The following is a 25,399-nucleotide window of genomic DNA, read 5'->3' on the forward strand; positions in this document are numbered from 1 at the left end:
AACATGAGCATGACAACTTTAACATTTTGGAAAAGATAAGTGGCTCTGCTGAGAGTTAGGAAACAGTAGGGTGGGACAGAGTGAGAAAAATGTATTTTATTGATTTCCTCTTAAAGAAGGAGTGTTGAGGTGAAAGTTCCCAAGAATGTTGAACTCTTCAGTTTTTTATTAGTTCCAAGAAGTGTGACCAGACTGCCAATCTCTGCCAGGCTGGTGAAGGAGGACTGATGTTCCTAGACAGCAGAAGGCAAGGGAGTGGTTTGGCCAGTGTTGACACCTTCAGACTGCTGAGCCAGAATGGGAAGTGTTGGGTCTAGCTGGGCAGGAAAGTCTGGCACTGGGATTAGATATATTGCAAGAGCTGCCCTCAGAGCCAGGGTTAAGGAGGAAGATCTCTGGTCCCAGACAAGTACAGACAGACAAATGTTTAACTTGTCTTACTTGCAGGGTGTCATGTGTTTATCTGTTAAAAAAAAAAAAAAAAAGATATCTTTGTGGGGATTAGGAGTTGAACAGTCTCTAGGTGTAACTAGTGGCTAGGTAATCTTTACTGTGAGCACATGAATAGCCTTGTGTAAACAGAAGAGTCCAGATTTTTCTGGGAGTAGTGTCTGTAGGCTTTAAAAAACTGAAAAATATTCCTTACACACCCTGGATGGTGTCAGGAAAGACTGTCAGTGGCAATTGTGTAGTTTGATAAGCCTGTGACTGATGTGCTGTGAACTAGAAATGGGAGGCTGCCTTTAAATCCCCAAAGATCCCTTGTTTTAGGAAAAAAATGGAAAGTTATTTTTAGTTTTGGGGTATGGTTGTGTTCTGAAAAGGGAAAAGAGAGGGAGGTTGACAGGACTGAGGGCAATGCCATGGTTGTTGCTGAACATCGTCAGCTGAGCAGGCTTGGAGGAATTCAGGAGCTGGAGAGAAACTTGTCTGTTGAGCTTAGTCGAGAAGTGCTGTATTTGAACTTTTTAGTTTCTACTCTTGCAACAAATTTTTTCCAAACAAACCCTTGATTTTTATTCTTTCTGCTTGGTTTTGGGGAAAGGTAATACAGGAGATGTGTGCAGAATTAGCTGCCTTCACATGGACAGGATCTCAGGGATGTGTGAATGAAACGACCCCTTGGAGATTTGTTTCTTGGGATGAAGTTAGGGAGCTCAGATTCCATGGGGTCTGGGGGGGAAATCTTTGCTGCCAGCTGACAGATTTTGGAAGGGAGCCTTCTGTTCTGCAGGGAAGGTGTGCCTGGGCAACACCTTGTGGCTCTGGTGAAACTGGAATGCTGGAGTGATCGAAAGGGGAGGCTGGCTCCCATTCTGACTGTATGACATAAAGGAAACTGCAAAGATCACAAGGGAAACTTGCCTAGAGAGAGGGACTTGACTACATGAGAAGTTGAATGATGACTGGGCTAGGGAAGGATTTGGGACAATCTTGGAAAACTCAGGAAAAACTGGAGCTCAAGAAGTGTGTAGCAGGATATGCAGTTCTTGGAGGATGAAGGCATGGGGAGGCCATGGCTGTGGCAATCAGAGGTGAGGACAGTGAGTGAGTGTGCTTGAACATTGTGGTGGAGGGCTTTAGGTGTCTAAATGGAAATTAGCCAAGCCTGGATACAAAAGTGTTGTCCAGGAGAAGAAGAAGGGTGCAGCAGGCACTCAGATCCTGTGTTCCCTCACTGGGATGGAGCAGCACCTGGGTGTTGGAGTTGTTTTACAGAGCCCTGGTGTGGAGCTGGCCGAGTTCCTGGAGTGCAGTGTTCTGCAGGGCCTCTGCTGTGCCCATGGGATGCCCCTGTGGAAGGGCAGGCTCTGTGCAACTGCTCCTGCTCTCCCTGGGAGCTGGGCTTTGGGCAGAGGAAATCCTATAGAGCACTAATGCTAATCGCTCTCAAATCAGGAATGTGAAATTTTGGGCATGCTTCAAGCGTTAATTATAGTGGCTTAATTTCCTTATCTGGTAATGTGGGGATAATGCTACCTCATGGTGGTTTTGAGAAGGTCAGTTATTTAATGCTGACTGTGCATGCCAAAGAAAACTGGAGAGGGGGAGAAAAACAGTAAAATGTGTCGAAGCAGGATTTGAGCAGGGCAGAATAAACAAGGTCTGAGGATAAACTGGCATTGCCTCTGTGTGTTAGCTGAGTGTTGCCTATCCAAAAGGCTGAAAGAGGTGGGATCCTAACAAACTGGAAAGAGCAACCCCTCATCCTGGTGCCTGGCAGGCCATGCATGTTAACTGTAAGGAAAACCTGTAATGCCTGGGCCATATATCATGCAGGTTGTTAGAGGAATAACATCACATCCAGGCCTCTACCCCGCTGCCTGGCTTGGTTGACACAAGGTAATGGGTATTGAGGGGAGGAGCTGAGTAGCAGCATGATTGCATAAGCCTTTTTTCCAAAGGAAACTGGCTAGCACAATGTGGAGATATAATAAATTTATATTGTGGTGCACGACCACAAGAGGGATCAGACCGCTTGAATTTTCACTTTTGCGTTTTTGATTCTGCCTTCTTTTGTGTAGCCTGTGTTACATATGGAGATTTTAATTGTCTGACTTGCCAATGGTAATATGACAAATTTGGTTGAGTAGTGGGCTTGGCTATAGTTTCCTTTCTGTCTGTTTCTTGGCTTCAGTCTCTGCAGTAAAAACAAAGCTGCATTACTGTATGACTTTGATAAATAGATTTACAATTCTGCTTGCACAAGAAGTTATCTCTTACTGTTTGCTAGGTAAAGCTTCATTTCCCATACTGGTTTTTTTAGAGTGAGTATTCTAAAATGTGACTGTGCCATTGAGTTCAGATAAAATACAGAGCCAGTATTTTATGTGAGCTTGGTCATTCCAACCTGATTCTCTCTCCTGCTTTCTTTCTTCTGGAGTATCAGTTGTATAATTGGCAAACATATCCAAGAAAAATGCTGACCTGAAAGTGACTATTCCTTCAATATAATGGACCACAGTTACTTTCTCTTACACCTAATTAGTCCAACATTTTGTTTGAAAATCCATTTGTTTTCTAGGGAGAATAGAAAGATGCAAAGTTGCTTGAAGGAGAATTGTCCCAACTTCTTTCTACTGTGTCCTTTCTCCATAAATATAGAAGCAGCTCCATCATTGAAAATTTAATGAAGCTTTCATCAATATAATGCTGTGCCTCTTCATTCTCTGAAATGTATTAATTTTTAATGAACTTCTAATTCTAATTTCAGGTAACAGGAACGACTGAACATAACCATAAATCCAATTTATTTGTGAACAGTGTGTCCCATGTAATTAACAATTCCTTAAGTTGTCACTGATGACTTTTGGCTGCTTTTGATAATTTGGTAAAAATGTTTTGTTTCAGACCTTTATTTTTTTTTTTCTAATCAGCCTCAGCAAACAGAAGCAATGACCTTAAAACAACAAGGTGGTTATCCCAATGTCATATCAGAGTATTTGCATTTTACATTTAAAAAAAAAAAATTCTTAGGAAGCCTGGGGTTAGTTCCTTAGTTAAAAAGTACAACAGTGGGAAAATATTTTGGGTATGTGGGAGAGCTGGTAATACTGAACAAAATATAATATTATGGATTATTAGTTACAGAAGATGGAAACAGTCTAGGAATAGCTGTGTAAATACTGTACTGCACTCTGGATGGTCTCATACTGGAGATACCTGTGAAGCATCCAATAATATTGCACTGCTGGAAGAAGTAACCAGGCTTGCTTGGCTTTTTCTTACTGGGAGTTAATAGTAATGCTAAAAAAATAGTATTGTTTACCAAATTTTATGCAATAATGACACCTATGAGTACATAATTACCTTTTCAATTAGCATAAGAAAGCATTAACCCTGAAACATTGTTTTGGTCATGTGAAAATACTTTATTGTTCTATCTGCATTATTTAATTTATGCTCCTTTTATTGTTTCTCATAATCATAATTGACATTTATCCATAAATATTTAATTTATGTTTTGGATGTTAATTGCAGAAAAAGGCCACATAGAATGTGATGCCACTGAGTAGGGAAACATAAAATTTAATAACCAGAAACATTCTCTGCTACACATAGTATTGCCTTTGTAATAATACAGACAGTAATGTAGAAAGAGGGGAAGGGATGAATACCATTCTTGGCAATGTGCAATTTTTTTGTTTTTTCTGTTAACTTCCTTGAAAATAAATAGTAGTTTAGTACCAGGTGGAAGCTGCACTTGCATGGCACATGTTTGTATCCTGATTTCTTTTGACAGTTCTTATTTTCTTACATTGATTTACTTAGAGCATTACACCCACGGGATGTTTTTCTTATATATTTTTATAAACACTTTTTAGCAGCTTCACAAATGGAAGCAGTATGCTGAGCATATTATATAGATATCCTGAACTGTTTCAGGTATGTGAAGCAGCCCCACAATTTTATCCAACCTTAAGTGAGACTTAGAACTTCTTGTCCTTGGTGGTCTCTCCTTGGTGCGGACCAAGAGGAGGTGTTGTGCTGGCCTCCTTGGGAGGTGCAGCTCTGGGGCAGTGTTCTTGGCACTGCCAGCATTGGCACAGGCTTGGGGACAGTCCCTGAGAGCACAGGCAGCCAGGATGGGGCAGGGGTGATGCCCCTGCAGCCCTCAGTCAGCTCTGCCACGGGAGCCTTTGCCCAGGGGAAGGAAGCTGTGGGAAATGCAGCACAGCCTGTGGTGCACGGGGTTGTAATCCCTGTTCTGGATTGTTCCTCAGTGCATGGCCCTGCAAGAACACTGCTTTTTTACCTTTTGAATGCTTTCCAAAATGATTTTCAAGGCTTTCAGAGACTCCTTCCTTACAAGATCAGATCTGGTGTGGGCAATTAAATCTGACATGTCCTGAAGTAGAAAAGTGAATATTTGCTGTGCTGGTCTGTTCTAGAGACTTTACCCTGGGTGGTGCCAGATCTGTATCAGTGGTAAACACTTCTGCTGTGTGTGGAATCACTGAATGATATCCATATTTACTGAATTTATGATGGCTAATTGCAAAAAATCAATTTTCTACTTAGAATTCCCATTTCCTAGCTGTTTGGAATGCAGAGCACTACAACAGAAAAGTGGATGAAGGAACTGTGTTAACAAGGCTGTTGTTTTAAAAGACTGACTCAGTTCTTCAAGTGCTTGAGTGCCAGAATAGCCTCACTTGTGCAAGTAGCCTATAGAAATAATGAAAAATCTGCATGTGATGATTACTTTCAGGACCAAACCTCTACTATTTATTTTCACTTCTAAAAAATGTGCATCAGTTTTTCTGACAGTTGTTTTTCTGTTAAATAGTTTACTTAACACAGACAAACAGTTTATTTAAGATAAGTTGATAGTGCCAGACTTGGAGTTTGTCCTAATACAGTCACTTCTCATATTTGGCTTGGACTATTTACAGTAGAATCTGAAAGTGAATGAAATGAGGGAGAGGTGGAGGTTTGTGTCATTTGCCCCTCTGAATATGATCAGTTTACATTAAATGGCTGTCGCTCATCTTCTTCTGAGTGATACCAGACCTTCTACTTGCCAGTCGTTGGTTTGACTAAGTCAGCTTTTGATTAGGGACTGTAATAAATACACCAATCCAACTTCATTTCATGACAAGAGAGGATTTTTTGGTGCAAGATTGGAACAACTGCTTTAATAAAACTCTGTTTATCTTTCTTTCCTAATATCTCTAGAATTCTTTCCAGTTTCTTCAAGAATAATTTGAGTATTGTTACCTGGAATCTGTTGAGGAATGTATAGATAGTGCATAAAAGCTACATAGAAGCTTTGTCTTGGAGTTTAGCACCTAAAAGTAGAAAATTGCAAGATAAGGACTTGGGCTTAGTGTGGTTCCTCTATTTATATGGTAGGGTACTATTATTGACATAGAATGGTATTTTTCATCTTGTAGGATGTGTTTTATGCTATAATCACAATATTTTAATCTATTAATTTTTGGACATATCAAGCATATGCAATGCATAAGAGGAGCATTCATTTCTTCCTTTTCTTTAGCATTCTTGATATAAAACTTTTCATGCCTGTGTATTTCTCCCGTGATATTAAAGCAGTGCTGCCTCATCTTAGGAGAAAAATCATAATTTTGAGAATTATGAGAAAAATCATATTGGTTTTACAGGGTCTCTACATTTTTATGTATGCTAAAAGGGGAATGGAGGTGGTGGAGTCACCATCCCTGGATGTGTTTAAAAACAGACTGGATGTGGCACTTGTTTTAGTTGAGTGTTAGGGCATGGGTTGGACTCAATGATCTTGAAGGTCTCTTCCAACCTTGTGATTCTGTGAATTCTGTGAACTTCTTTTCCATCAACACTTCATCTTCAAACACACAGCCTACTTCCCCAGCAAACAAAACCAGCCTTTTGAAAGGCTCCTGATGTCAGGTGTTAAGCTTAGAATGTGCCAATCCCATGAGTAGCTGCTGGGCATTCCAGAAAAGGGTGTTTGCATGAGTTAAGGAAATTATACTTTAGCTTTTCTGTGCAGCATAATTTTGGAATTTTTACAAGTTAGAGTGTTAGGGAGTTGGAATGGACCTTAAGGTCATCTAGCACCAAATCCCCTTTCTATGTGCAGGGATACTTCTGAAGGTCTTAAATTTTGTGTTACATTTACCTTTGCCAGGCATCTGTGGTCATACCCTTTCCAGTGGTTTTATTATTATTGCTTGGGCTCAAAATGTTATGGCTCTCCTCACACTCTGCTTCCAGCACAAATGAGCTTTGTTACTGGCCAGGTTGGTGTAAAATGTTTTTATGCTTTGGATGTGATCAGACATCACTGGTGATGTATGTCTTTTATGCATAAAGACAACAGGAAGAGAGGTGGTGTGGTTAAGAGAACAAGTAAAAATTACTGGCTGCAGGAGTGTGTTGACTTCCACTTGAGCCTCCCTGGTTACTCCAGCTAATTAAAATCCAGGTGTTCCCTGTGTCACATGCCTGTCCCATCCTCGTGTTCCAACCTTTTTTTTTTGGCACTGAATGGTGCATCAGTTCAGGAAGGTGATCCTTTTTAGGGTTTTAGACTAGTTATCAACTGAAATAGCTTCTTGTTCCTGGGCACAGGTAGAGGTTTCAGGGCAGATCTTAAACAGGATAAGCTACTGTAGGACTAGACTTGACCTTGCACTTGTAGTAGCCTTATTTGATAGCAGTAAAAATAAATATATGAATCTGTATGAGGTACCTGCATGTATTTTTGTAGATAACTCCAGTGCTGTGCCAGGAGAGTGCTGTCCTGTAGCATTCCAACAGCCTGAAGTGCCCGTGTAGGTGTGTGTCAGCCATGCAGAAAAGGCTTTGATCTCAAATGATCCCACACAATTTCCCCAGTCCCTACTGGGAGAGTTAAGATGTTTGTTTTAGTTGACAACCCCAGCTTGCAGAAGCTCCATTTGTCTTTTGCTCAAACACGGTGTAGCTTGGATTGGGATTTCACTTAAACAAATGGCAAGGAACTTCCTCTTCATGTTACCTAAAGTTTGCTCCTGAAAATAAAAGGATCACTTGTGGATTACTGGAAGTGTTGCAATGTGACAAGAGCTGTGTTGGGGAGGAGACAACTTTCTTCTTGAAGTGGGGGAAGAGTTTTCAGATCTCTTCTTGTTTAGATCTTTATGTAGTCCTTTCAAAACTTGTTCAGGAATTAGGTTCACAGTGGACTTGTAATGTCACCAGTGTGAATGAAAAGCTGGTATGAGAGATTACTCAGGAGGATGCACAGTATGGTCCTTCATAAGTGTGATGGGTTTTGTTTGGCCTATTTTTCTTTACATAAATGAAAGTGAAGGTAGTACAAAGCAAAATCTATTTGGAAGCTAATAGCAATGGCAGTGAAGTGAATTTGGTATTTGATGTGTTGTGGCTGTTGTCACCAAGCTGCTTTTATTCTTCTTTCTCCCTTTTTTTTTTTTTAAACGTTGTTTACGTTGGTAGTAACCAGAAGACCTTTCGTAGGTCCCAACTCACAGTTCTCTGCAAGGAAAGGAAAAACTCTTGAATGATCTGTAGTGTAAAAAGTAAACAGATTGGGCAGGGCAGGTGAAGATATAGTAGGAACAAGAAACATTTTCCTCCCGAGTTACAGTTGATAGAGTTTCTCCTGCTAAAGTACTTGCCCAGTTTTATGCATGAGTTTTCAGTGCAGCTCCAGGATGGGATGGGAAATAACACTGGAATTAGAACTTCATAGAGCATAGATTTAATATTTGTGGCTTCTTATCTCTCTGGTGTTTTTTTTCACACCCCTCCCTCCTGGAACAGAGGAGGGCAGCTGGTGTCAGGAGATGTTTGTGCATTATCAGAGAGGTCACACATACGCAAGTCATCTTTGTCCCCATCTTCCTTGTCCCCTGCCTTGGGACAGCCATCCCCTACCTTCTCTCTGCGCTGGTGTGTGCAGAGGGAGAGAAGGGCAGGAAAAGTCACGTCCCATCAGCGTCATGAGAGTACTTTGTGTCCCTGGGAGAGTTACACTTGGGGTCTTTTCAAAGCGGAATAGATGCTGTACAGGTGAGTCAGCCTTTTGTGCTAAGGGCCAGGTGCTTGACTTATTTTCAAGCTGGCATGCTAGGCCACACTGGCATTCATCACATTTGTAAACACTCCTCAGAGCTGAGGAAGGCTATTGTCTTGTAACCGGTTTTCCTTAATGCTCTGGGAGTGTCTGGCTTGACGCATTTTCCCCACGTGGCATCAGCAGCCTGTGAAACACAGAGGAAGCATTTCTGCTCTGTGACCTTTGCAGCAAAGTGGTCTTTAGGGAGGACAAGCAGGAGTGAGTGTCTGCACTTTTACTGCTGTGCCCAAATATGTACACTTCTGACTCCAGAACAGGGAGTCAAAGACTCCATGTCTCGGACCAGCCCTTGGGCAATGCAGTTCTTGTCCTCACTTTTCTGCTGTATGTGAATTTGATGGTTCACAAGTCATTCCTGCAGAGCAGGAAGAGAAATCTCATGGTTTTAGCAGTGGAAAGATTATTGCTGGTATTGGAGTGGAACAGAGCAGGCTGTGGTCTGTTGTGCTGAGTTCCATGTCACATTTAGGATCTTACTTTTTTGGATGAGTGTTCAGGTTTCTTTTTAGCGATCTAAGTCTAAGTAGTCTAAGACCTAATGATTAGTTTTTGTAGCATTTTTTTTAACAAAGACTGGAGAATATTTGTCTGTAGCAAAGAACAAGTGAAAAGTAGTTCCTGGTGAGTTTTTTACAATATGTGTCATAAGGATGGCCTCAGTGCTGGGGCTGCTTGCAGAAGTGAATGTTGAGCTGTCCTGGACCCACATATGTGTTGCTAGGGAAGGCAAGAACTCCAGTTATATGGGATTTATCTAGTACTTGTAATAAGTGTTTTCTCAAGTATCTGTATTCTGCTTTTTTTCTTTTCTCCTTTCTGTTTAGGGGATTTTTTGTTTGCTTTCAGTAGGCCATTATCTTGAGGTGCCTGGTCTTGCAAACAGTAATGAACAGGCTTTTTGTTTACTGGTGATACCTGTGAGACTGTTCAAATAAGTATATGGAGCTGAATCCAGGACCTCCTTGAAGCCCACCAAATACTCAGGGTTTGTTTCCCCTTCTTCCTTGAGACCTCAATTCCCAGAGTGCCTCGAAGCCGGTTCACCTCTCCCGGTAGTCACTGACTGAAGGATTAGGCCAATTTTTTTCATAGTAATATAGACTTGAACATAGTCACATTTTGACATGTCTGAGAATGTACAAGGTGTGAGCTGTTGTTCAGCCACACATTTTTAGCTTATCAATGATGAAGTCTTGAGTGTTAACATACCTGTTAAATGGATATTTTAGGCATGTGAAAAGTGAATTAATTGTATTTTGTCAAAACCAAAGAAACTTTTTTGGCCTGGCCATTTAATAGACCGTTTAGCTTCACTTGAATCTGGTTTTGATAAAAGCTGCTGAGCAGAAATCACATGGGTTTGTCTTTCACTGTTCAGTGCTGTGAGGCAGGTGCTGGTGACAATTTGAGCTGTCAGACTTTGTGCTCACAGAGTGACAATTGCTGCCTCACTAGCAGAACCTAAACATACATTATCTTATTAGTGCATTCACATCTTTATGCAATTAAACTGTATTATGTTTAAGCTGCCTCCACTGTGCACGTTCCCACAGTTTTAACAGTTTATCATTTAGAGCCCATGAGAATTTGACTGAGATTTAATTCCACCTGTACGGCCTGGGCAGCAGTGGAGTGTGATTGTATCTGTGTGGTTTAAGTGCAGCTGCCCTGAGAAGTGAGAGTGCTCCAATCTGTATTGTCAAGGTCTTCAGCAACCAGATAAGAGCGAATGACCAGCAGGAAATACTCCTTTGTGGGGGAGAGTTTTTGTTCCATGAGAACACTTTCAGATAAAAGGTGAAAATTGATCATCTTGGCATTCCCTTGCCTTAAAATTACTTAAGGGCTATTCAGCAAGGAAGTTTCCATACAATGTTTAATAATATGAATTTCTGTAGAAATGCCAGTATTTCACACATATCTCAGTTCTGTCACTTGGAAGTTTTGCACATAAGTACTTGTCAGTTCTGGAAGCTGTAATATATATTGCTGTTAAGGTGATATTTTGGGGTGGAGTATTTTTTTTGAGTAAGTATCTCTGTCCTAAAACCATCTGAGTTATGTATTCTATTTTTTAATACAAAATGGTTTTGAAGGCTCAGCACGTTGTAGCGGTTGAGATGTGGCACTAAGCATAAAGAGCTATTGAAATGCCTCCTGAAAGGAGGGGAAAGAATATTATGTCCCCAGGATCACTGAATTAATTTAAACATTTATTTATTTCTAGTGACCTGGGCAGTGCTTATTTGCAAGCTCATTAAGGTGTGTCGATGGGTCCAGTTTTGGGGCTGACATTTCCCTGCCCCTGTTTCTGCTTCACCTGTACAGACAGGGCAGTTCTTTTTCTGTTGTGTTCAGTCATCTTGGAATGTGGCCTGATCGTTCTGATTTCCATGACCAAAATGTAACATGTTTTTTTCATGGGGGAATTTTGTTAGACTGGTTAACTTGGTTCATTGGATTCAGGTTGTGCTGCAGTGGGTCTCACCAAACTTGTTTCACAGGGTTTTCCAAGTAAAACACCCACTATGGTGTTTTCTGCCCTGGGTAGGCTGTAAATGGCTTTTTCAGTTGAGCTGGAGTTGCTTTTCAGGTACCCGAGTTGCACAATGGCACTGTGACTCAAGGACCACAGCCTGTGTCCCTAACTGGATTCTTTTGGGGCTTTAATTGTTGTGTGCAATAGCCAGGGTGCAATCTTCAGTATCTACAAGCAATCCATCTTTTCCTTATCTATGGAGCCCTTTTGTTTTATTTCTACTAGTAAACTTGGCTTATGTGCTTTGTGAGATTAGGGAAGGTGATCACTTTTCTATAGCATCCTAATTTTTCTTGGAGAAAATGCTGGTAAACTATGGAATGTCTTACACATCTCTCCAGAATGTTGCATGTGGTTTTAAGGGGTGGGAGCTGCATGAATTGCCCTTTAAAAATTGAAAGTTAGGGAAGTAGCTGAAGTTCACGGGAATCTGAGAGCTTTAGAGAAATTAACAAAAACGTGTTATAAATAGCAGGAATATAAAATAGCAACATAAAATGATGAGACTAGATTTTCAGTGTGTTATCTCCTTAGAGACTATTTTTTGGTTAGAGGGAATTAAATATTTTGCACATGTGCAGCTTGCTTTGATAAGAAAGTTAGAGGCGGGCAGTGTTACATGGGCACCCCAAAATGTCAGGAATTGGAGGGGTCATTATTTTCTGAAAAACTCATCCTTTGCTTTATTTTGTGTCTTCACTGGGTCTCCCAATTGTTGGTCATCATGTATTTTGCTAGTGGCTATTTCTGGAAGGATCTATAGAATCAAAAAATCATGCATAAATAGATGTATTGGTTTTTAATTTTTATTTTTTGAGTGTGTGATTGTGAAAAAATCGGTTTCATTATTGTGTACAGCTTACGATTTGATTGAGACTAGGAGCATATAAAAAGCATGAAATCCTGTATTTCAAACTTCCTAGAGTTGTGTGCTCAGGGGTGTTCTTATCTGATTTGTTTTAATTTGACTGCTTTAGTGGCACTAGATAATATCAAGCATTTATTGTGTGTGATTTATATAGATAGGGAAAATACTATACACACTTTCTCAGGCCAGGAACAATGTTCTTTACACATGACCTTTAATACAGTTGTGAGCCTAAATAAATGCTGCTTTTGAATATGTGCACAGATCCTGTATAATTATGGAGCCGTGTGGTTTATTATGAGAGAGCATGCAGCATTGTGGAGTGCTCCTCAGCTGATGTTTGGATAAAACAGATCAGCTCAAATATTGTCTGGAACTGATCACCTGAATCTTGGGCCAAATTTCCTTTTCCTTACTTGTTTTCAATGGTTCTTTAGTTAATGGGGGGAGTAGTGGGCTCTGGTGGCACAAAGCATATGGGTGAAGCCATGGAAAATGCTGGGGTTTGGTTCTGTGTGATATTTACAGCTGAAGTAGTGAATGGAAATGGAGAACTCTTGTCTTTCCCATTAACATTATGCATAGGTAGGAATGAACAAAAATACTCTCCAAAATGAGTAAGTTAGACTAGTGCCACAGAGTGTGGCAGGTGGGGTTTATGCTGAAACAGGCATTCATAAACACTCTTCTAGGCTATTTCCACACATAAAAACAAGCCACACACAAAATCCCAACAATCTGTACTCTGAATTTGCTGTACATGGGGGGAACTTCACATAATGAAGAACAGATTTGTGGTTATTTATCTGACTTCAAATCATTTGACAACAATTTGATCATGATCATCTCACCAGTGTGGGGAGGCAGCTGTGTCCTCCTCCCCCTTGTCCCAGCATCTGCATCCTCTGCTGAGTAACTTCACTGGGGTGTTCTGCTTTGTGTGGTTTGTGGCAGAATGGGTACTGAGAGAAATACTAACAAGAACAGAATGTATTTTGTTAAAACTTTTCTGCTTTCATCTTTTTGATCTGCCCTTAATACGAGTTGTCTCGCTTCTTGCTCCCTCTGTACAACTGATTCTCCTCATTGCTTTTCCTACTAACAAACACTGAAGGAATAAATTTGCATCACAAATTTTCATTGTGATAATATTCTTAGAAATTTCCTGCAACTCTGAGAGAACAGCTCATGTTACTCTGATGAGTAATGTGTTTGCTCACTTTGTACTTTGTGTTTGATAACCTGTGAAGCTCCCTCCAATTTCACTGGAGTAGAGCTGGGTTTTTATTCCCACAATCTGTAGGAAATAATTGAGATGCCAGCACAGCTAATGAAGGCCTGACATGTTCTCCTTATTTTTAATACCTAGAAGTATCTGCATTGAATATGACCTTACAATTTAGCTTCAAAGAGTTTGCATGACATTCACAGAGTGGTTTAATGCACTAGAATAGCAGTTGCCATTTATTTTTGAGCTTGAGAAAGAAGCATTTTTTTTGAATGATTAAATTTAAAATGAAAAAAAAAAAAAAGTTCCCTACCATGCTTTGAGTAGGTCAGGATTCCTGCCACCCTTAAAAAGGAAATTGAAACCTGACCTGCTCAATGGCCAGGGTGGGATAGGGGAGGGTGGTTTTGGTGTGTTATTCCTTTTTCTTGTTTCTAATAAGTCATAATATACTTGTTTTTTGAGATTAGTTTCACTGGCCACGTGTTGCGTATTGTAGGGTATTTCAAGACATCCCTGAAATATTTATCATGCTGTGTCCCACCAAGAATGTAATCTTAAGGTCTCCACTGTTTATGAAGCACAGTCTATATTTTATCTCATGCTGAGAAAAGATGTGATAATGGTTGTTTGGGGATTATGTGAAAATGAAGTGAGGAATGACCCTTAAAAATTGGTAGGAAGTGGGAGATTCCCAAATGAGACCAGGAAGACGGGAAACAGAATTGCTGCTGTGGGGTTTTTCTAATGAATATTGTCCTTGCACTTACAATGGGGGAAATTAAGGTTAGGGAGAGAAAGAAGCATTTAAAGAAAGTGCAATAAAAATCTGTTGGGCTACAGAAATGAAAGTTAAACCTGTAATTTGGGGAACTTGTTTTTGTCAGCAGTGCAGTTTCAGGGAGTGTAGGCACAGAGCCTGGCAAGGTGCCTGTGATGCTAAAGATCATCAGTGGATCAAAGGTGCTGGGAGGTGATGTGATGTGAATGAGCTTCAGGCACAAGGTAGCACAGCCACCTAAATGAGACACCTATTGCCATAGGAAATGCTTTACTTGGTTTTGGGTTCATTCTTTGCATCTCCTTTGACTTTCTTCAGGTTAAAAAAAGAAAGTAGATTACCAAAACATTTTTTAAAATACTTGCCTAGACTTATTTCTTGAAGGATTAATTCTGAATTTGGATGAAAGATGGCAATAAAGTGTTATTGGGTTGCATCTTTTGTTTTTCTGCAACTTAATGTTCAGAATAATTTGGGCTGTGCTCTGTGAGGTATTAAAGGAGTTCATAGAGATCATTCTTCCTTCTCTGATGTCCAGCTGTTCAAATTTCAATAGAAAAGCCAACAGAGATTTAGCAAGTCATTCTAAATGGTGCTTTAGGGCAGGGAATAAATAATGTCCTAATCAACTGAAATTTCAGTAGGGAATTGTGATATGATGTAAAATTACCTACATAAGTAGGTAATTTTAGTAGGTAACCAGAACACCCATGTGATCTCCACAGCAAAAATACTACTGAGACCTTCTAGTATTCAAAGCCTTGAAAACACTTGATTCCCTGAGGCTGTGTTGGACTGGAGAGGAGGGAGAATGATTTGTTCAGTCATGACCACCACCTTTTGCTGCAGAAAGGATTTTTTGCATGCTAGTAGCATATATCTCCATAACAAATTGCATGTTCTATCTGAAGTAGGACAAGCTGAGGATTTTTACTCCAGTTTCTTCTATGTGTTGTATTGGCTGTTAAGGACAAGCAGAATGGTGTGATCTTACCTTTTCTCTTTCCACAATGTAAAAAAATTGATCCAAGTGAATCAAGTTTCATCTCTGACATATATGTATTATGGGTTATGCCAAATAAGATAAATTACTTGCTTTTCATAGAAGAATATTAATATCTTGAATTTGGGAAGACTGCTTTAGACTGATGGCTGAGAGTGATTAGTGTTATAAGCAGAAGGAGCAGATGACTGAATACTGAAAAGAATTTTAAAGCAAGACAAGTATAGCCCAGATGTTCTAAGATGCACATAGTTTTAGCTTTTCTCTAATTTTTTTTCTTCCTAATTTATTGTTGTTTCAGGGTTTCAGTCATTAGAGCACATAGCCAGCACCATAGTTAGGACTGGAGATATCTTCTTTACCAAATCTGGTTACCTAGTGAAGACTATCAGGTCATCAACTCCTCCTCTTGTTAACTTACAAAACTTTTTAAAACTAAATAATGTTAATTTTTTAAACTATTTTTTTGTCCTGTTACTCCTGTTGATTGCGATTCCAGACCCCTGCTGTTGTGACTGATGAGAAATAAAATCTCCAGTATGAAATTTTACTCTATTGGTTGGACTTCTTATAGTTCAGTAACTTTTCCTGCTGTTTTTCCTGAAAAGCCAATCTTCCTAATCTTGTGGTTACCTAGCTGCCTTTTTGTGCATTTGTAGGATGAGCTCATCTGTTTTGAGTGAGATTGATCAGAACCACACTGGTCACCTCAGGTTAAACCTCACATCCTGCTGGTGACTTTTAAACACCTTGGATTCCATGTGCCTTTTCCTGACTGCCCCACATGGCAGGGGGACCACGAGGTGCTATTTAATTGCTATAGAGCTGTCACTTTCTCTACTTGATGCTCTTTAAGTGATGAACTCTCAGTGACTCTCTGATTTGTTTCAAATGCATGAATGAATTAATATTTTTCAGTTGTGTTGCCTTCTGTTTTCTGTTGTGGAAGGACTTGGCTGTAAAGTAATCTTGTGTGCTTTGTGTAAAGTATTCTGAAATAATTTTTCATGGTCTTTTGGCTGGATTATTTTTAGCAATTCTAAAAAATAGCATTTACCCTCTGTCTGCTACCCCATGTATTATTGCATTGCTTGTGTTTTAACTGTTCATTTACTTAGCTTTTTAGAGGTGTGTTGCTCAAGCAACGTGTAGGATATCCTGAAATAATGATGGATACTTTTGGGTATTTTTTTCTCTCCTTATACTTTTGGATCAAGATAAACTAGCTGAGTATGCTCCAAAAGCTTTGGAGGAGGGAAGGAGAAATTGTAATAAACAGCACTGTGTGCCGTGGGAAGGAGAGAACAACTTTTTATGCCCTCCTACCCAATGGAAATCCCTGGGATCTTAGTTCAGGGGTCTTGTTCAAAGTGTAACCTGCCTGGGTGGTACATCCAATGGGAGAGTTTATCTGGCTGAAAATGAACCCGAAAAGTAACCCAAAAAATAACTGTGTGGCTGCACAAGTGTTGTCCTGGCTTGTGGGAGAGGACAGCAGGGGAAGGACTGTGCACAGCAGTGCAGGTTACAGCAGCTTCTCTGGCATTGGTGCTGACTTAACACTTAGGGATGCATTTCTGGTGTTCCAAAGCTGAGTATATAAACTCAGGGTTGTTGGGACTTCTGCTGCTTATCAGAATGGCAGATGATGTCTTAACCTTTGAGTTTGGCCCTTAATTTGTAATTAAATAAAAAGAAACAATTGATTTTATTGTATCATAAACTAAGATTTATGCAGGAGCTCCCACTTGGTCATGGCGACTTGTTCTTTCAGTCACTTCAAGCAAGTTTAGTGGTAGGGAGGACATCACTTTGTTACACTTTGTTTTTTGAGCACTGATAGGGGTTTCAGAGCTATCCAGGACATGGGTGATGCATTTATTGCTCCACCAAGCTGTTTTTTCAGTTGTTTTAAATTATGTGTACATACACCCACACTGTCTACGTATTTGAATAGCTTTGAGGAAACGGCACTGTGTACTTTTCATGCTTTGAGTCAAACACAAGTCTCTGCTCTTGGCAGGAATTTGGCTTGGTTCCTTCCAATAGCCAGGAGAGATGAGCCAGCATTTGGAGATCACTCAACAGTATCTTTACAAAAGATGGGTCAAGATTTTGATTTTTGAAGACTTTTAAAGCCTTGCATGTTTCCCATTGAGACCCCAAACCACTGTTGTATTTTGGAAGACCTTGGTCGTATACCTGGCTCTCTGACAGATGTGTCTTATCAATTTTATCTTACTCTGAGATTAGACATGAAATATGGGAGTGTCTTGTGACAAGCCCTCAGTAATGTGGTCAGGATATCCCATCATGCCACAAATACCTTTTAATGTTTTTCCCCTTTTACCGTAAAGCCACATTTCCTTGTCTTGTTCCCACATGCCGTTGTTGCACTGTTAAAATATGTTGAAAAGACAGGACAGAAGGTAGAAGTCTTGTTTTAGTAAAAGAGTTCAAATAAAAGATCTGTTGTGACTATTTTGGGACCTCCAAGTGTTTATCTTTTGTTGTCTATGTTTTAGTTTTTTTCCACGTGATTTCTGGCTTATGTAGGTGTTCGGTGTGATGGAGTAAGTGAGTGCTCTGAGTACTTGGGTTAGTAAGACCTGTCAGCTCTGGGGGCAGATCAGCCCATACCATGGTGCAGGACTTTCTCATGAAGTAAGAAATGGATATGGAGGGAGAAGGGAGCAACATATCTCATGTGGAGTCTGGTGTGAGATCTCACACTTGTTAATGATAAATGTGTTTGTCTTATGAGACAGTGGGTGATGTTGAGCTGGATTGTGTCTAAGAAAGTGCAGTTTTGGCAATTTGGACAGACGTGGGAGATTTCGTAATTGTGACTTTAGTTCAGGAGTGGTGTGGGAAGCTGTTGATCCTGATAAACTATTTAATTTGATATTTGTTGAGAACTCTGAAAACTTGCAAAGCTCTCACTGAAGGAAAATATAATAAAAAAGGTTGTTGACACAGTTGAATTATTATTTTAGTGCATGTGTTTGCCCAGTAGACCATAATGGATTTGGAGTAGTTGTTCTGGTACACTGAGTAAATTCTGGGTCGGTTTTGGTGTGCCTAGTCATTGTGAAAGCACTTATTTCTCAATGCCACACAGCTGCTCTTGAAGTGTTAAGAATTGGTCTGTCAAGTACTGGCCTGTTGTTTGACCAAACTGGCAGAATGGTGCTGTAAGACATGTTTTTGTGATTGTATCCTTAATTGACTATGCAGCACTGTGTCAGAAAGAACCACTTTTATTTAAATACCCATAGAAACATTATTTCTATACTATTGAGAGTTAATAACATAAAAGCATCTCTAATTTTTTTTTTCCTCTAGGGAAAAAAGAAAGGCTTATCTCTACTGGATAAAAGTGATTTAAGTTTTAACTTGTTGTAAATTCTCTTGTCAGGTCCAAGCCCCTTGAAATGTTTTTGTAGTAGAGATGTTCAAACACAATGGGTGGTGGAAATGTTTTTTATTAATTGACTCAGTATGTCTTTTTTTTCCCTTTGAAATGCCAGTCAGTCAAGGCTGTTGTTCAGCCACTACCTGGTCTGCTTTATTTCTGATGCAGCTGAGATGAACTGGTCTGTATAGCAGAGTATGTACATGGGAGTGTGGAAAATAGGGTTAACCGTGCCTGAATGTCTCCTAAATCTTTGAGATGTCTGGGCTCATTTAACCTCCTCTTTGCTGCAATATGGAGCAGAAATTGTCTGACAAAACAAAAATGAAACAGAAGTGGTGTGCGTGCATCCTTTTCCCAAAAGATATAAACAGTCTAGAAGGAGGATTGTGTTCTCAGAAGCTTGGCAGATGATGCTGAGAATTGACATAACACAGATATAGGCAGAGCACCAGTCTCTTTTTGCTTTTGCTTTGTTGCTTAAAGGAGAGAGTTCAGATCAGCTCTCTGGAGTCCTGATACTTTTGAAAAAAATGAAATGTTAGCGAAGCAATCTCCGAGATTTTGTGTCACAATGTGTGTGACTAGGCTGAAGAGAAGGGAGCTGCAGATATCTTATCAGCAGTGTTTAAAACCTCAAAATTCTCATCTGAATTGAGGACTTCCCATCTGAATCTGATAGAGCTGTGTTTCCTGCCTGAAAGCTGTGTCCTATTGCCATGATGAGCTGTAGTCTCTGCATGGCACGTGGGCTGTCTGTGAGACCTGTTTATTTACTAGTTGAAGACAAGACCCATTGTGTGGGTTTTTTGGCCAAATAAGGTTTTGAGAGCATTCTGAAGTTGTCTCCTCACAAGGTAAGGACAGCAAAATCCCCACTGGTTGAGCTTAGCAGAATCTGGACAGGACGGGGAGAGAGAGTAATTGGTATCACCTTCTCCCATCTCCCTCTTGTATTTGGCAAGGGAAGAGATGGCCCAAAAAACATAGGCAGCAGCTACTGCAAATACTTGAATAAGGATTTATGGATTCCTGAAGCTGAGGTGTGAAAAGGAAGACTGATTTTTATCCCTAACTCCCTATTGTTGTCTTAAGCTCTGTTATTCTGAGGCTCTCAGAAGTGCTTGATATCACTGGAGTTGTGTTTCTCTTTCCTCTGCTTTTGGTCCTTATCCTGTAACATGAAAAAAATGGCTTTAGCTGGGTTCTTTTAACTCTTTTGGTTCACAGAAGTCATGGTTGCTGCAGACTCCAGGAAGAACCTGCCTTCTAGGCTGAGTCCATCAGCCCAGAAAATAAAGCTGCAAATGGTTGATGAGCTCTTGGCTACATAGCAGAAACCACTGTGACTTGTTAAATGTACTGAAGGCTGTGAAATAAACAGGTTTGACAGCTTCTCTCCCTAGACTGGGCTGTTCTTGCCTCAGTTCAAGAATCGCTGCTTGAGAATATCAAATTGTCTAATCCAAGAAGCCCAAGAATTTTTCTAGAATCATCTTTGATTTAAAAAACTAGATGCCATTCTGTAAGTTTTCTCATGTGTGTGTTTTCTGGTTTTTAATATTCTCTCCCCATAAATCAAGTCATTCCACTTCTATAAGTAAATTTCCCTCTGACATCAAAATTGAGGAACAAATGAAAACACATCATTTTTGCTGATTCTTTCCACTCTTCTTGTTTGTGGCTCAAGTCTTGGCTATATATTGAAGACTGCATTATTTTTAATCAAAACTGTTTCTTCCATAGTAGAGAGTATGATTTGTTTTGTTGCTTTAAATAACAGAAACATCTTGGTTATAAAAGCTGAAGAAAGAGAGGCTTAGAAATTGTGCTTGATACTATTTAATGAGTCTATCTACTAAAAATAGACTTCATAAAGAAGGGTAGTAACTCATTCTGTAATACTCCTAGTCAACAGCAGAAGCCATACTTTTTTTTTTTTTACTGAAATGATTAATGGCTGCATATCTAAAGTTCTGCAAATTTTTGTAATGCTCAGCAGAATCTAAAATTTTGATAGAATATCTTGTGTTCCTGCTGGTGAAAATAGCTGTTCCTTTAATCTGTTTTGTTTGCTCCCTTGCCAGCCAAGCTAAAAAAGTGAGCAGCACTATCAAGCTCTGCTAATGCTGTGAGCCATTTTCATCCTTCAGTGTCCCAGAGGGTTGATTCCTTGTCTGCCATCATCCCTGCATGAAGTGAATGTGTGCATATGTGAGGAATGCAGGATTGGGCACAAATCCTGTACCCTTTGAAGACACTCTGTCCAAAACAAACACTCAGTTCCCAGTCAGTGTAATTTAGTTGATAAATATCTTAACAGCTTTCTGGGGACAAACCTCTGCTTGTTTTCTGCAGTGTACTAAAAGCATTTTTAGTACAATCCTGAAGTCCTTGAACATGAAGGCCCTTAGTGCTGTTTGTGCACTGATGGTGCCAAACCATGTAGATGTTTATTGTTTGCTTCTCCCAAAAATGTGGTGCTCTAGAATGCTCAGAGGATGGGCCTTTTGTTTAATATTTCATGGGGGTTGAAGAGAAGAGCAACAGATAAAACCACTGTGGATGAAATGAAAAAGAGCCATTCTAATGTTTATTGGTGTCAAAGACCAAGAGACTTTATTGTTCCTGGTTGGCAGTACTGATAGTTATCCCTCTTGTATGTCCATGTGTAAGTCCTTGGGCATTTTCATATCTTCATCCTGATCACATGTTCTCAAGATACAAACTCAAATCCAAAAGGAAATGTGAGTATGTGAAGTAGAATACAGATTGCAGGGGCTGTGCAACCTTGGTGTGAAGAGAAGCAGCAACATCACACTGTTAGTTTAGCTCTCATGTGAAGCTGTAGTCTTCAGACAAACTCGGAATTGAACAAATGTATGGATGGGATTTTTTGAAATAAGAACATTTGTCATCATTAGCTTATATATGTAGCATATCTGCATACACAATACACATGCAAATGCAAAATCACCTCTTTAAGGCTCCTCATTTAATAAAACACAGTGCCATCTGTTTTGGCCCTGATTTGAAGGTGAGTTAAGCAGGTGCTTTGGTGCTTTGCTCATTTGGAGAAAGCCACATATAATGTGATGGCTTGAAAGATGTACAGAATGGTGTCCTGCTTCCACTGGCAGCTCTCCTTACTGTAAGGCCAGTGGGGAAGAGTTGGACTTGGGAAGAACTGGAAGGCTCTCCTGAAATTACATGGTTTGTGTGCTATGAGGAGCTCTCTAATACCAGCTGTGGTGTTGGGGTGTCCCTCTGTGCTATTGAATGAGTTTCTGTGACTTTGGTGAAGTCACAGAAATTGCTACATGTATTTATATAACTAGCTAACTAGATAATCCAAGTGAAAAAGAAATATATTTTTAAATTTTACAGTGCAAGATAATTTTTTTTCAAGTCACATTTTGAAATCTTTATTTCAAGATGTGAGCAAATTCATTAAATCCACCTTTGTAGCAATGGGCCTTCGTGGTGATGACACATGCTCTGACATTAGCGATCTGCATGAAACCAAAAGGAATTCCTTGGAGCAGGGTTGGGAAAATAGCTTTTTTCCCTTCCTCAGGAATGAGGTGGAAGTGTGTGACCAACATTGCCATTGGTGGCAAAGTGGCTGCTGTTTGTGGGGGCAAGGATGACAGATCTGTTTGGTGTATTAAATCTGTCTGGAGATGGGAGAGGAGGCAGGATATGGGTTGAGTCCAGCTCTGCCCTTGACTTGTCCCATACAGCCCCCTTTGAATTCAGAAGGAATTATCTCCAAATAAATATAAGGGTGGATGTGCATGAGTGAGTGAGAATGCAATCACCTGATGTGGGATTCCCATAGTGAGGTGTTGACTCATCTTTTTATGTATGGAAAGCTATTTTGCAGCCTTAGAAACTGCTTTCAGTTGGGGAAGGCATTGAAGCACTTGTATGAAGTGCTTTTGCAAGGAGGGATTTTTTTCCATAGTCAAGTCCTGTGCAAACTTGAAGTGTCTTTGATTAAGGGAAGTGGGGAGTGAAGTAGTTTCAGGTGCTACTGTCTGTGAATAATATCCTGCACATGGAACCCCTTTTCTGTTGGTCCTTAGGCAATACTGTGATAACAAAACAATACAAACACCTGCACTTGGATCCACCTGCTGAGTTCTGTCTCTTTACTCCCTATTCTATAACTTAGGAAAAAGGAGGCAGGGACTTTTCTGTGCTTTGGCTGTGTTGAGAGGCACAAACAGCACGAGCTGCCGGAATAGAGCCAGTGAAGCTGTCCTTATGTTGGGCTCCTGCATGCACAGACAGGTTGGGAGAGGAAGGAGAAAAGCTTTTCCCTGCCTTGCCTGCTCTCTTGCATTTACTCTTGGCCCTCCTGTAGTGGGGACATAAATTGCTTTCATTATGTACATTATATTCATTTCTCATTATTTTTTGAGTCCATGTTCCAGCAGCTTCTAAATTTCAGGCTTAGTGGGCTAATGAAGTTTAATCGTTCCCTACCCAGAAAATTTGTATTTATAATTACACTTTGTTTAATAACTAAAGGAATTCTGGAGCAGGAAAATGCCCAAGTAAATTCAATATATTTGGTCTTTGACATTGGCAGCTGCTGTGCAAGTTGCAGGCTGAAGCTGTAGATCTCCATGTGTTAGCAACAACAAAAAAAGGCATTTTTTTTTTTTTTTAATTGTGAGATACAATTATGTTTGTTTTCCACTTTCTAATCTTGACGACAGAAGCTGGGTAAAACTGGTTGGCTCTCCTCATCTCTGCCTCTGTAAGGACTGGAACCAGTTTAGTTTGGGATAGGTCAGCAGTGTGAAAGTTTTGTTTAAGATCTTTCTCAACCATGTCAGTGTTGTTTCTCTTACCTTGTTTAGCTTTTGTGCTGGGTTTGTGAAGGTAAAACATGGCTTTGCCCTTAACGTACAACTGCTTTGGCTCCAATATAGCAAAGCTATAAATAGGCTCCCCTTTGCCTCCCCAGCAGTAGGAAATGACTGCAGCAGGTGTTGTCCTCTGCTAGAAATTTGCACATTATTACTACCCAAGTACTTTTTTCTTAAAATCTGCTTTCTTGTTGTGTGTTCTGCCTTTGTTAAATGCCAACTGACTGGTCAGCAGGTATCTTGTTAAAATCTGAAGTCTTCATTAGGTCAAAGGTATTTTTGGTTTATTTCTGTGCAGCCCCTGTAAAGTTTATTTTACATACAATTTAAAAAGTATTACCAGAAGGCACAGGAGAGCTGCATAAAGCTGGTTGCTGACTGAAATAGTTTTGATTATTTTACTTTTGCTGGGCTGGAGTTTAACTTAGGTTTGTTGCAGCAGTTCCTCTGTGACAGGACTGGCAGATGCTTGGATGTCTGCAGGCAAGATTTGTGTCCATGCTTGGATTGAGTTCTCCTTGCACTGCAGTATCAAAAAAATAAACAGGGTTTTTTGTGCAGTGAGGTGGTGCTTAGAGTGAATAAGGATATTACAGTCTGGTCCATGTGAAATGGGTTTGCTGCTGACAATAAACAGCTTCCCCTTGATCCAGACCCCATGATTTTGTTTGGATTAATGCTTGGTCCCAGCAAAGAGCTGGAGATGTTTGGGCAGGGAGAATCCATGTGTTTGTGCTGCTGAGCCTGTTCTGCTCAGGCAGGGTGGAGAGCCCTGGCCTCCTGCCTGTGGTGGGTGCTGCAGAAAGAGTGAAATCAGGGGAGAACTGCTGTGCAAACAGCAAAAAGGGGGCACAGTCCTGTGATTCAGTTCCTGTTTAACATCTGGGTGCCTTTGCACCCTTCTTTCTTCCACAGATGTGAGAGCTGTGTGGAGCTGCTGTTTGTGAGAGGGGCTGGGAACTGCCATGAGTGTGACACCCCCCTGAGGAAAAGCAACTTCAGGGTGCAGCTCTTTGAGGATCCTGCTGTCGACAAGGAAGTGGAAATCCGGAAGAAAGTGCTGAAAATGTGAGTGTCACCATTTAAAAGAACAGAGAGTAGATGTATTTCATGGATCAAAATTAAAAATTAACTTAGTAGTACAGAGGAGATCTTTTTTTTAAGTGGCAAACCATAAAACTTGACTCCATTTATCATGAAGGGATTTCAGAGAATCTGATTTTGTGCAACAATTAAGAGCTGAATTCTCAATTTAGCCTTGAGGGATTCCTTCTTAGCATTAGAAATTGTTGAGTGTTTCTATGTGGCCTTCTTTGGCAAAGACTTGGCTCCAAAATGGAGATGATTAGATATTGAGGGGGTGAACATGGCAGTAGAGCAAGAAACAGACCTTGATTGTTTTGTTCCCTGGGGACCTGTTCTGAGAGTTGAAGGCCAGTTCCCTTCAAAATCAAAATGGGCAAAAGAGTTCACATTGTTTTTTGCTTCACACAGCAATTGTTAGTGGAAATGGTTCCTTACAAGCTTGGTGTTACCAGTCTTTCATGCAGATTTGAAAGCTCTTGAAATGGAGATAAATGAGGTCTAAGATTGCATCTCTCTCCTTGTGGCCAGTAAGCAGCATTTTATAAGGAAAATATGGGAGCCAGTTGGTGTTTTGATAGAAGAAAATCTGATAAATGTAGCGATCCAGAGAGAATTGTGTGTGCCTAAGTGAACTTACAGGTAAATTATAAGCTTGTCAGCCTTTATCTAAAACTTGGTACAATAGTAAATGAATCATATGATGTTGCTGAGATGTGGGGAAACTGTGCCACTGAATACCAAGATGCTGATGTGGAAAGCAGTGATAATTTTGATGTTGGATTTTAATGTCTATTGAAGTTAACAGAAGTCAAACTGGAATAAGTCAATAAACATTGAATAAACATGGAAAATGCTTAGCCTGCTTGGGTTTGTCACATTAGTTTTTAGGAGGCAGAAAAAATGCCCCCAAATTGGAATATGGCCTCAATTCTTGGGATTTTTATTTTCCTGGATGTCACGGTCCACAGATCAAGCAGAAGCTCAGGTTTATATTTTCTTGGGAAGAAAGTCT

The 25,399-nt window shown here is 40.1% G+C and overlaps 1 protein-coding gene across 1 annotated transcript in view; it reads left to right on the top strand.

Annotated features, from left to right (window-relative positions):
* Positions 1 to 25,399, top strand: part of MNAT1 (MNAT1 component of CDK activating kinase) — a 117,840-nt gene that overhangs the window by 9,736 nt on the left and 82,705 nt on the right. Inside the window, exon 2 of the mRNA XM_021554535.3 lies at positions 24,217 to 24,369. Within this exon, the coding sequence (XP_021410210.1) occupies positions 24,217 to 24,369 (153 nt within the window). The remainder of the gene's footprint in view (positions 1 to 24,216; positions 24,370 to 25,399) is intronic.

This window comes from Lonchura striata, chromosome 6 (assembly GCF_046129695.1).
Source record: "Lonchura striata isolate bLonStr1 chromosome 6, bLonStr1.mat, whole genome shotgun sequence".
Taxonomy (NCBI): domain Eukaryota; kingdom Metazoa; phylum Chordata; class Aves; order Passeriformes; family Estrildidae; genus Lonchura; species Lonchura striata.